Source organism: Ranitomeya variabilis, chromosome 1 (assembly GCF_051348905.1).
Source record: "Ranitomeya variabilis isolate aRanVar5 chromosome 1, aRanVar5.hap1, whole genome shotgun sequence".
NCBI classification, from domain to species: domain Eukaryota; kingdom Metazoa; phylum Chordata; class Amphibia; order Anura; family Dendrobatidae; genus Ranitomeya; species Ranitomeya variabilis.
The window spans coordinates 705,790,343-705,803,633 of record NC_135232.1 but is presented as its reverse complement, the minus strand read 5'-3'; the positions used below and the strand labels follow the sequence as shown (position 1 = coordinate 705,803,633).

Genomic DNA, 13,291 nt, shown 5'->3' with positions numbered 1-13,291 from the left:
TCCATAAAGAGTTAACCCTGGACGGGTTTAGCAGCAAACAGTACTCAAACAGTTAACTAGAAAACTATTTACATTCTTGAAGCATTCAATAAAATCTTACTGGGGTTCTGCAGAAGGCGACCTCTTTCCTGGCCTTACCAGGCCAACAGATCGCACCGGTGAGCCAGGACGCCGTTCCGGTCCCAGTAATGATAAAATCCCTCGCCGGGAGGTCCTCCTTGTCGGCAGGTGCACCCGTCCCTCCGGGGTGCGGCGAGGCTGAGCTTCTCGTGATTCCGCGGGGCCGGGTCCCGCTGCCTTCCCAACGGGATCATCCCCTTCTGGTGTTCCAGCAGCCTGGAGGGCAATGCATCGTTGGACACCTCGGGCGAACCAGCCCGTCTCGCCAGTGTCCCTCCTCCACCTCGTGTAGGTGACGGCATCTCCCGGCTCCAGGTCACGATCGAGCCTCCCGCTGCAAGGCTCCACCTCCTCCCGATCCACGCGGACCTGCAGCGGTTCTCCAATTTCCTGAATCACCCCTCTTCCATACCGGGGGTTAAAGGCCACCACTACACCCCAGTGTGAGGACGGAATCTCCGGAACACTGACCAGATCAAGTTGCTCTGCAGGCTGGGGCCGGCTCCGCCATGCTGTCATCAGACGCCGTAAATGCTCGGCGTCCGGCATGATCTCTAGATCCGGTGTTGATAGCGTGCTCCCAGCCGCGGCCAGTTGGGAGGGAACAGGAGACACTGGAGTCAGACGGATCTCCGTGGGCTGACCTAGCCGGGTGAGCACTCGGGCATCGGCCTTCAGCCGGCGGGCCAGCTGTCGGGCCTCGGCTGCGGCCACACCCTCTTCGGACAGCGGCAAAGGGGGTCGACCCATTGGCGGCCCTGTGAGGGTCAGACCCCGCAGTGTTGGCGTCTCTGGGGCTATTTCAGGCTGTGCAGCTTCAGACCGAACCGGGTCAGCTCCGCATGGTGCTCCGGGTGTCGCCATCTTTATTTGTCCTCCAATGTCCTCTTTTCGCGGTCTCTTTCGTGGGCGGCCCCGTCCCCATGGCCTCCACCCTCCAACCAGGATCAGGAGGCGGACCTCGGCTGTTGACGGGCACGTCCTCAGGGCACAGAAATACTTAGACTGGGCGGCCATTGCTGTTCGCGCTCTCCAGCTTGCCTACGCCCACTTCACGCCCCTCTTCTCTTCCTGCGCTCTCCTCAGCGCTACAATGGCGGCGGATTTTGGCGGGAACTTCTCTTGGTCAATGGCAATACACAGTCTCTCGATAAAGTACAGTTCAAGCACAATAAATCACAGTCTCTAGGCACACATGACCTGATTCTTCAGGCTTAAGTAGATCCTGTTCGTGACGCCAAGTTGGAGCGCCCCCACACCGCCGCAGGGCCTAGGGGTACCCGGAGCCGGGCCTCTGGGTCTCAGTCCTGGGGTTGTCACGGTGGCTGGACCCGGTCCGTGGCCCTGTCCGTCAGTGGGGGACGTCCGGTGCAATAAGTGATGATGATGGTGCAGTAACGGTGGTGTAGCGGTGCAGTTGTGGGGTGCAGGTCGCGGTAAATAACAAGGACACCAGGTTGCAGTCTCTTTACCTCTTTACTGGAGATCTCTCAGTCCGCAGTCCAGAATACGGTTCACCAGGCTGCGCAAGTCCGGTCGGTCCGATGGCACTTCCAGAGTTCTCCTCACAGGTGGAAATCAGTGCCCTCCTTCTTAGCGCTATGTGTTGTAGTCCTTCCCTGCTGTGCTCACGGAAAGTACCCCACAACTGTTGTGTCTGTTTCTTAAGTTCCCTCACAACTCGATTCACTGATGTTCTTCTCGTATTCCATCCCTCCCTGTTATTCAGGTTGGAACGGCACCCGTTTGTCAGGTAGGCCTGGAGTTCTTCCGGGACCCTAGAGACGCCCCTCTCCCGCAATTGCCCCCCAAGACTTCATAGGTGATATGTGGTAGACAGCCTGCCTTAAACTGACTGTCCTGCCGCTGTTTGGAGTATGGCTTGAAGCTGTATGCTATTCCACTCCCTCGGCGTTCCGGCCACCGGTAATGCGCCTCAGTAGGATGTTGCTCCGGTCCTACAGCATGACCCCTACTGGTATTCTCCTTTTTGCTTGATCTCGTTTCTCACTCAGCACAATCTATCTCGCTTCTAGTCCTTTCTTGGGCACCGCCGCTATGCTGAGCAGGCACGGTCCCGTTACGTTCTTTCCAATGCCAAGCCTCTGTCAGGATCCCACCCCTGACAGAGACCCTACTGTCTCTTCCTCCACAACACCCTCTGCCACAAGGTGTTGCTTCGTTCAATCCAGTCAGCTTTCCCTCTTAACTTCCTGCCTGACCCCCAGTTTACCCACTATGGTGGGGAGTGGCCTAATGAATAGCACCCTTAGCTCCCCCCGGAGGCCCTGCTGTGAAACATATTGGTGTCTGTGATACCTGGTCAGATGAACTCCTTCAGTGCCATCGAACGCACCATGGCTCCCCATAGTGGCGGATCCACAGTACTGCAACGACCAGAACTCTGGGGCGCTGCATTTTTACTGGAAGATTTACTACAGGCGCACAAAGTTTAGAGAGTGGAATTAAAGTATATGCATATTTATTCAATTTTATGTAATATTTATTGGTTTAAAAACGTGAGCAGTCATTTCCACAAATAACCAAAAATAGCGGTAGCGCTATAGCATGCAAACATGAAATATATAAAATTTGAATTGCATTGCTGCTCTAGAAAATTGGAAAAATTGAGAATACTTAGGGCATAAATTGGCCAATTTATGTATACCCAGCAGCCATGATAAGGCGATTCTTGTTGCTGGGAACTTGCCTGTGTGAATCCTCTCTTAGGCTGAAGCCTGCATTTATATGGGAAGGTAGGATCCTACTATAATTAGAAATGCCTGAGGCTGAGGGGTGGAGTAAGCACCTGTACACAGCTGTTTTCTGCTTGGATGTGCTGTCAGTCTTTTGATATTTGTATACATAGGCTGTCTACCGAGCAAGCTATCCCTCAGCCTCAGTCAAAAATGCTGCCCATTAGGGATGTTGCATGTCTTGGGTGCATGTATGTAATATTTTAATGGTCCAAGAGATGTGTGTGATGAGCTGGGTCAGGAGGTAATGTGGAGGGTTTGAGCGTGGCGGAGAATATATGGATAAATGTTTTTTTTCTATGGTTTCTTCAGGGCCCAGGCGGAGGTAGATGAAGTCATTGGTGCCAGACGAGATATTGAGTATGACGACATTGGGAAGCTGCAATATCTGAATCAGGTGGTTTATGATGATTTCAGATATTTTGTAGGAACATTGATCCTCATAACATGATGTTAGGCTCTCCTGTCATGGCTTTGGGTTATGTGTGATGGTGACCATCGTACGACATTTACTTCTGATAGGGTTTGTTGGGATCTGTCAAATTGAAGAGGTTTTTATAATATGATCTCACTATCTGGAATTGTAGCGATGTCTGCCCTGTTTCTCCACCATCAATCCTATTCCCAGAAATGACCTGTCATTACATCTTCTAGGTTCTGAAAGAGACTTTGCGATTATATCCTACAGCACCGGGTACTTCAAGAGCATTAGAGGAAGACTATGTCATTGAAGGTTTGAAGATCCCACCAAAAGCAACTTTGTCGGTATGGTCCATGGTTCAGTATAAGAGTGCAGTACTAGGCACTGCCACAACATTATGGATAGCACCGTGTCTGACTAAACAAATAAGGGGACTCGGAATAATATTAATTGTGAATCAACAAGATTCCTGGGAATCACACCCCACTGATGAAATATTAATGCCTAAGGAAAGCCCATCAAAATTAGTGTCCAAGAAATCCCTTTACTTACTGCTGTTTTTCTGCTGATCAAATTTCTTGTCTAGTCATAGGATCCTCACTAGCACTCCCACCAATCGGTAAAATTGAAGGCCTTATCTCCTGTTCTTCGTCACTGGAATTGGGATTGAGATTTCTACAGTACTTCTGTTCAAGTGTTTATAAGGGTCTAATGTCGTTGAGCCCCATCGATAAGACATTCATCATCCTGTGGATAGGTGATTAATGTCATTCTTGGGGAACCCCTGTACAAAATCCTTTTGTTTTTACAGCTTTTACGCAAAACTATGTTTCTCCATGATGACAGATTACAAACAAATCTTGAATAGTCTTCATAGTATCATCCAAACCCGCATGACGTTCTACAGTTCATTTCACAGGTTGGTCAAAAGTAGTGTTCAGATAAAAGCAGGATCTGACTACACAGCGCGTGCCTGTAGTCTGTTACCATGGAGACACGTAGGAGCTGACAAAAATGTATTTTGCCAATTCACAAGGTTACTTCATTTTAGATGGATTGGAACAATTAAAAAAGTTGTAAATGTGCAGACAATATCCTATATATCCTGTTTCCATGTCAGCTCCCAGTAACAATGGTTTAGATGCTTCAAAATACTGAAAGCCAAGGAGACGTCGACTCGTTACAGTTCTTGACGTCTCCCTGAGGGTCCTTTTCTTCAGCAGTGCTCTGGAATAGTTGATAAAGTTATCAACATGAGTGCATATATATACTGAATGCTGTATCTTTTTTATAATTATTTAAATTATTTTTTTATTTTAATTTTTTTCTCCCTTCAGTTTAACTCATACATCATGGGAAGAATGGAGCGTTTTTTTCCAGACCCTCTTGTCTTCAATCCAGATAGATTCCACCCAGACGCTCCGAAGTAAATACCTTTATTTCATTTAGATATCCTCTTTAATGGTTTTTTAAGGGAAAATCTGGAGTAGGGCCGTGATGTACTCAGGCCGGGTCCGACGGTTCTTAAGGGGGTGGTCGCGGCAGCAGTGACCCGGTCCGTGGCCCTGGGCGTCCAATAAAAATGGGAATGAAGGGGAAATAAAGTGTTTAGGAAGTTTGTTCGTGACACCACCCGTGGTGCTCGGCAATAGGGAAATGGTCAACGTTGCGGTTCAGGTCCTCTGGTGCAGATGATGATGCAGCAGAGATGTTTCAGCTCTCCATGGGTAGAGCTAGGCCCCAGGGCAGTAAAAGTGTTAAAGTCAATGGTGATCTGTTGTAGTGCAGGGCAGGTGACACAGTAATAATTCAGAGGACACAGCAGGATGCAGTTTCCACACTTTAATCACAGTTCTTATATGCAGTCCCCAGCCAGGTGCTGTGTCCTCCGGGTCTGTGGTCCAGCCAGCTCTCAGGTAATTTGGGGTCCACATTGCCAGAACCCCCTTCTTATGTCCTTCCCTGGCCGTCTCACTACGCTGGCTCCTGCCTCTCCTGCCCTGCGCCTTCACACAAGGTGTCACAAGCCAGCAGCCTCGGATCCTGTCGGGTGACGTCCTCCTTGTCCCCTTGATGCTATGTGGTTGCCTTTTCAGTGTGTGTGTGTGGTTGTGGCTGTGGCACATACAATTACCACAGCCTCCGGTTTGCTATCTGAGCCTTGTAGTTCTCCACTAGTCTGGGACCAGTCCCCTACTGCGACCTGGTCCCTCCACCCAACTACAGTCGGCGTAGATACGGGCCCACGGGTGGATTCCTTACTACCCATGCCTCTAGGACCCATTCTCGCTTTTCTTTCTGTCAGGGGCTTCTCTCTATCTTTCTTGTTCTCTCTCTCTCTGTCCTCTGGTGCTGGGACGAGCTCCTCACAGCTCCAACTCTCTCCGATTCTCACTGTCCACTCCTCTTGTCACTGACTCCATCCCTCTCTACTTCCTGCACCGACACCCTCTACCTAGTTCCCTCCAGGCTTATAGAGGTCTGGTGTTAGATGCCACTGTGTGGGTACTGGGTAGTGTCCCCTCCTTACCCAAGAGCGGAGTACCACACATCTGGCTGAGGTGCAGTACCTCAGTGGCGAATGGACCCTCAGGGGTGCCACAAATCCATTATCAAATATTCAGGGGATAGAAGGGAGTTCCTTCAGTCTTAAAGATTTTCTCACCTTACAGATTTCTTCTTGCTCTTCTAATGCTGCCTAGCTCCATGCTGGACAGGTATGCGACCACTGCAGCCAATCACTGGCCAAACTAGGATATACAGAGATATGCTTCATATGTACGGTACTGTTTTGGCCAAATGTATATGTGACCAGTTCAGACAATCACTGTTGGTAACTAACATGGCCAGTGATTGACTGCAGTAGTCATATGCCTGTTATGTGGAAAGAGGAAAATCAAAGAATGAAGGAGAGATCTGTGAAGATCTGGAAGATGAGTGGCAGGCGATCTTTATGGCGACCATACTAAATTTTCTTTTATTTTTGAGCCATTTAAAAATGCAGTGGTGAACTACTCTTTTATTCTTAAAGGCCTACAAAAGAATGTCTCTTTCTTTGTCTCAATCAATGCACAAAATGCCCAGAGATTTCAGTGGACACTGTGACGTGCTTCACTTTGCAGAGAGCAAAATGTTTGATTACCAAGGTCCAAGTGGCACCAACGTTTCACCAGATTGATGGGTGACTACATTGGTCACAAAAGGAGTCAAGAACTACTGTATATACTTAACATTGCCTTGCTTTTAACTCATTTTCCTTACACACACAGGCCATATTTTTCATACTTCCCATTCTCTTTGGGACCACGTTCTTGCATTGGTCAAGTCTTCGCACAGGTAAGTTCTGGATGCCTCTAGTGGAGATGAAGGCACCAACAGGGACAAATATGAGAATGATCCAGGGGGAGGGGAATAAATCAGATATAAGTAATTATGTATGTTCTCATTGTGTACAGATGGAAGCCAAGGTAGTCATGGCCAAGCTGCTGCAGAGATTTCAGTTTGAACTTGTGGAAGGTCAGAATCTCCGGATTATGGACAGCGGCACCCTGCGACCCATGGACGGTGTGCTCTGCAGGCTGCAGCCCAGAACAAACTCAGGAAAAACAAAGAAAGTAGACTAGACTTGTATATTAGGCTGAGGCTACAAGAAAAAAGTTGCACTGATGTACAATTCTTGCCATGAATTGACTGTCACTTTTTCAACTTCCCTCCCAAATAAAGTCACATCTCAATTGTGATTCGTCCTCAACTGCAACTAAAAGTCGTCATTGGCAGGATCAATTTGTGATAATGGTTTCTAGACCTGAGTCGTTGTTTCTAAAAGTCGTTATGCAGTCCCAGCCGTATAAAGGCAATGTCTGCTATTGCAACCAATTTTTTTTATACAACTTTGCTCACCTTTTTAGATAACCTACCATTTGGTGTATGCAGCTTATTTCCAGACATATAGGTATCCATGGTTACAGACTACAATGAAACCTTGTGTAGTCAGATTTTGCAGTTATATTTCCTTCTATCTGTTCACTACTTCTTAAGAACCTACAAAATATTTGGAGGGAAATCGGTGTAAGTGTCATTGCAGAATGAAACGCCACAGGATTTATGTTACGGTTCAGCACGGCTACATAACCTAGGCTACTGAAGGGGAATACGAAACGATGCGATACGATACACTTTATTGATCTCAGGGGAAATTACGGTATTACAGCAGCAATACAAACAGCAGTACATAAAATATTAGGACACAAATATAGTCCAAGTATACCAACATTACATAACAAATAAATGTGGGCAGTTCAGGTATATAAGTCACTTAATTGACATGAGTACACCTGCAATCAGTCATTGTTGTCTACTACCCTTAAGAAATTATTAGGTTATGTGCACACGTTGCAGATTTGCCTGCGGATTTTTCTGCACTAAATCCTCACCTCTTTGCAGAAAACGCATGTGCGTTTTTTATGTGTTTTTGGTGCGGTTTTTGCGCGGTTTTGATGCATTTTTTGATGCTGCTTTTTATGCGGATTTGTATGCGTTTTTGAAAGCTTAATAAAGATCTCTTATTGAACAAAAAATAAAAAGATTTGTGATATAATTTCTTGTCCAACCTCCTCTTTTACATTTGTCCAACCCACACTCCATTACATACAGTTAGAAAGATAGATAGATAGATAGATAGATAGATAGATAGATAGATAGATAGAAGGAATGAGATAGATAGAAAGATAGATAGAAGGAATGAGATAGATGGATAGATAGATAGATAGATAGATAGATAGATAGATAGATAGATAGATAGATAGATAGATAGATAGATAGATAGAAGGAATTAGATAGATAGATAATAGATGGATAGATAGATGATGGATGGATGGATAGATAGATCTATGGATAGATGTAGATAGATAGATATATGGATAGATAGATCTATAGATAGATATGTGTGTATTTGTTTTTTTTTGTACACTTGAACACAGTAACCGGATGAAGGGACTATACTGTCCCATCATCCGGCTACCTGTCACTGTAGCAGGCAAATCCGGATGGGACTAATAGTCCCATCGGTCAATTCCTGCCTACATACAGACCTGCACACACACACATAATAGTCCCATCGGACAATGCCTGCCTACATACAGACCCGCACACACACAGGCCCGCACACAGCCATGCACAGACACACACAGCCCCGCGATCCCAGCAGACCCCCGAGAATGCTGCACAGCCCCATGATCCCCGCAGACCCCCATGACCCCCACACGCTCCATCCCCCATTCCTGATGACGCTGTGCTTGTGTTGGTGAATCTGTTGGAAAACTCATTAATTTCATTAGCCAAGGGCAGATCCACTTCCCCATGCTCCGACTTTGCCTTAAACCCAGTAATAGTGGAGTAATGGTAGTTGTTGACCTGAGTTACGAAAGAAGGAAAGCAAAGTCGAGTTTGCAAAAAAGAAAACTGTAATAATCAAGCAAAAATTAAGACATAGAAACAGTATAAACCATCAAATGCAGATTTTAGAGTTTTGTTGCAGTCTCTGGATTGAGATGAATGCAACGTCCAGGAGACATTACACAGGAACCCAGCTGAGATGAGTTGTACAGGAATAGCAGAAGTGAGTATGCAGTAGTGGAAAAGCAGTTTATGACAACCACAGATGCAGGGCACTGGATAGAAGCAAGCATAGGTCCAAGGTTATAGAATACTGAACATGGGATAGGCAGCAGAGCTAAGAATCAAGCAACAGGGCTGCAACAGGAAAATTCTCATCATACTGGGACTTAAGCTCAGAAGCAAGCCTAAGACAAGTTTTACAGGGGTTGCACATCCAGGGTACATTTGGGTACAGGGTGCCAACCTAGATTCCTAACGATGGAACTGAATGTGGAGTCTCAAGAAATACCACCAGAACACCATTGCCAACTGTCCTGGGTCTCCCAGGACTTCTTGACGGAATGGGTGGGGTTTATGTAAAACTTCCCTAAAGTGGGTAGACCAGGAAGTCACTGAGATGTGCAGGAATTCACGGGACAGAGGAGACTTTTAATTGTCCACAGAAATGTTACCAACTAGGCCAGAAAGTTCCTCGGACAATAGGCATTCTTCAGATAGGCTGAGACAGTGGCTCAAGAAAAACCACCAGGAAAACAAACAGGGAATCCGAGTTCTTCAGTGCAGTCTCGGCAGCCCTATAGTGGAACTTCACGTAAAGCCACAGATTACAGGGTACAAAATAAACACTCAGATTCCAGGATATAGTTACATGATTAGATTTAGAGTTCAAGATGTCGCTACAAGGAGATGACTCAGTCTTTCCTATATATGAGTCCTCTACACAGTATCCACTTCTAGCTTTTGCTATATAAAATGCATAAAAAAATTAAAGTGTGATTATAACCTGTAGTCTGTTAACATGGAAACACATACATTGACATGGGAGCATACATAAAACAGTAGATTTATAATCAGGATTTTTCAGCGTATACTTTGTTTTTAGTTTTATTTTATTTGCACTGAAGCACTAAAAATATTTGCAAAAGTATATATACATGTCATTTACGTAATTAAGCAAATGTCTGTCTATTTTATGCTTATCCATTGTGGCAGTTCAACTTAAGGTACCTTCACACGAAACGACATCGCTAGCGATCCGTGACGTTGCAGCGTCCTGGCTAGCGATATCGTTTCGTTTGACACGCAGCAGCGATCAGGATCCTGCTGTGATGTCGCTGGTCGCTGAATAAAGTCCAGAACTTTATTTGGTCGTCCGATCGCTGTGTATCGTTGTGTTTGAAAGCAAAAGCAACGATACCAGCGATGTTTTACACTGGTAACCAGGGTAAACATCGGGTTACCAAGCGCAGGGCCGCGCTTAGTAACCCGATGTTTACCCTGGTTACCAGCGTAAAAGTAAAAAAAACAAACAGTACATGCTCACCTGCGCGTCCCCCAGCGTCTGCTTCCTGACACTTACTGAGCGCCGGCCCTAAAGTGAAAGTGAAAGCACAGCGGTGACGTCACCGCTGTGCTGTTAGGGCCGGAGCTCAGTCAGTGTCAGGAAGTAGACGCTGGGGGACGCGCAGGTGAGTATGTACTGTTTGGTTTTTTTACTTTTACGCTGGTAACCAGGGTAAACATCGGGTTACTAAGCGCGGCCCTGCGCTTAGCAACCCGATGTTTACCCTGGTTACCCGGGGACCTCGGCATCGTTGGTCGCTGGAGAGCGGTCTGTGTGACAGCTCTCCAGCGATCAAACAGCGACGCTGCAACGATCGGCATCGTTGTCGCTATCGCTGCAGCGTCGCTTCGTGTGAAGGTACCTTTACTTTGCAGTACACAGAGGTAGAAAACAGGAACACTGTATCTTTAAATCTTTTGTTGGCTTATTATATAGCAGCATAAACCAACAAGAAGGGGAAGTAAAACACAGCCCTTCAGGCAAAAACAGGAAAACAACAAAGAAAACAAAAATGCTGTATACAGTCCATACATTTGCAGGGAGCTGCCCACTCTAGAGCACAACTGGTTCAGTCCTTCCTCCTCAGTACACAAATCACTGGAGAATCCTCTCTCCAATCCTGCTGAACCAAAACTGCCAGACAACACCCTGGGGTATAAGATAAGGTGGACATCCTTCCACCCGCTCTATGGATGTTCACATAAAAGCTAGCCCATTATATAAATTAGCTTAACCCCTCACAGCACTTAGTATTCTGGATGTTAAAACTCTGGGTTTTACACTGTGTTCCAAATTATTATGCAAATTGGATTTAAGTGTCATAAAGATTTAATTCTTTTGTTTTTCAAATAAACTCATGGATGGTATTGTGTCTCAGGTCTCAATGGATCACTGAAATCAATCTTAAACACATGTAATAATTACCGTATTTTCCGCTTTGTAAGACGCACTTTATTTCCCCCTAATTTGGGGGGGAAATGGGGGTGCGTCTTACAAAGCGGATATACCGCTTACCGTTACAGGCTGGGATGAGGGGGTGTCTGCTGCCGCCCGCCGCCACTGCCGCCCACCACCACTGCTGCTGCCGCCCGCCACCGCTGTCGCCCGCCACCGCGGTTGTCCGCTGCTGCCCCGGGTGATGCTGGAAACTCCGGTGCTGCGGGGGGCTCTGGCGACATTTTGTGACCAGACCAGAGCCCCCCGGCAGTTCCTCCATGCGTTCCTTCCTGTATGACTGACTCCGAGAAAATGGCCGCCGAAATCTCGGGAGATGAGATTTCAGCGCCGAGATCTCATCTCTCTAGATTCCGGCGGCCATTTTCCCGGAGTCAGTCATACAGGAACACATGGACGAACTGCCGGGGGGCTCTGGCCTTTCACAATATGTCGGCAGAGCCCCCGCAGCACCGGAGACAGCCCTGCAGCCCCGCAGACAGCCCTGCAGCCCCGGAGCCCCCCTGCAGCACCGGAGCCCCCCTGCAGACCGCCTCATCCCAGCCTGCAGCACAGGAGCCCCCCTGCAGACCGCCTCATCCCAGCCTGCAGCACAGGAGCCCCCCTGCCGACCTCCTCATCCCAGCCTGCAGCACAGGAGCCCCCCTGCAGACCCCCTCATCCCAGCCTGCTGCACAGGAGCCCCCCTGTCGACCTCATCCCAGCCTGCAGCAATGCTCCACTCCAGCCTCCAGCAACGACCCTGGGACCCTGATCCACCGCAGCCACAACCCCTGGTAAGTAATAAGACGCATGGATTATAAGACACCCCACCAATTTATTAAAAAAAGTTTTTTCCTATTTTTCTCCTCAAAATTTGGGGTGCTTTTTTTTTAATCCGGAGCGTCTTACAAAGCGAAAAAGACGGTAGTTTTCCAGGTGATTCTAATTAAAGGAAAACTACTTAAAAATGATGTTTCACATTATTAAAGGGAACCTGTCACCCTGTTTTTTTCAATATGAGGTAAAAATAGTGTTCAATAGGGCCTGAGCTGTGCTGGACAATAGTGTCTTTATTATCCCCTGATTCCCCACCTTTGCTGCCATATAAAATACCTTAGTAAAGTCACCGTTTTCGGCTGTCAATCACGCAGGTCTGGTCAAAAGGGCGTGGTGAAATGACTGTTTCTCCCCCACCTTTTGCTTATCTTCCCAGCATTGGCGTAGTGTTTTGCGCATGCGCAACAGCCGAATGCACTGCACAAAGGCAAAAAAAGTGCGCGATCTGTGTTATTCAGAGGTTTATCGGTGGGGGAGGCCATCTTCCTGAGGCCGCACGTGCGCAGATGGAGTGCTCTGCTTCCCGGGGCTTCAGGAAAATGGCTGCGGGATGCCGCTCGTGCGCAGATGGAGATCTGTTATGGTTCTCAATGGCAAGAGAACATAGCCCAGCAAACATAAGTACTAGCTCTTGGAAGGATGGAAACTAAACTGACCATGAACTAAACCTGCCGCACAACTAACAGTAGCCGGGTAGCGTTGCCTACGTTTTTTATCCCTAGACGCCCAGCGCCGGCCGGAGGACTAACTAATCCTGGCAGAGGAAAATATAGTCCTGGCTCACCTCTAGAGAAATTTCCCCGATAGGCAGACAGAGGCCCCCACATATATTGGCGGTGATTTTAGATGAAATGACAAACGTAGTATGAAAATAGGTTTAGCAAAATTGAGGTCCGCTTACTAGATAGCAGGAAGACAGAAAGGGCACTTTCATGGTCAGCTGAAAACCCTATCAAAAATACCATCCTGAAATTACTTTAAGACTCTAGTATTAACTCATAACATCAGAGTGGCAATTTCAGATCACAAGAGCTTTCCAGACACAGAAACGAAACTACAGCTGTGAACTGGAACAAAATGCAAAAACAAACGAGGACTAAAGTCCAACTTATCTGGGAGTTGTCTAGCAGCAGGAACATGCACAGAAATGCTTCTGATTACAATGTTGACCGGCATGGAAATGACAGAGGAGCAAGGTTAAATAGCGACTCCCACATCCTGATGGAAGCAGGTGAACAGAGGGGATGATGCACACCAGTT

At 47.1% G+C, this 13,291-nt stretch overlaps 1 protein-coding gene across 1 annotated transcript in view; it reads left to right on the top strand.

Annotated features, from left to right (window-relative positions):
* Positions 1-7,892, top strand: part of LOC143777948 (cholesterol 24-hydroxylase-like) — a 39,466-nt gene extending 31,574 nt beyond the window's left edge. Inside the window, exons 11-15 of the mRNA XM_077267348.1 lie at positions 3,189-3,273; positions 3,531-3,641; positions 4,635-4,723; positions 6,567-6,633; positions 6,753-7,892. Coding sequence (XP_077123463.1) covers positions 3,189-3,273; positions 3,531-3,641; positions 4,635-4,723; positions 6,567-6,633; positions 6,753-6,920 — 520 coding nt within the window. The 3' untranslated portion in view covers positions 6,921-7,892. The remainder of the gene's footprint in view (positions 1-3,188; positions 3,274-3,530; positions 3,642-4,634; positions 4,724-6,566; positions 6,634-6,752) is intronic.
* Positions 7,893-13,291: the final 5,399 nt, after the last annotated feature.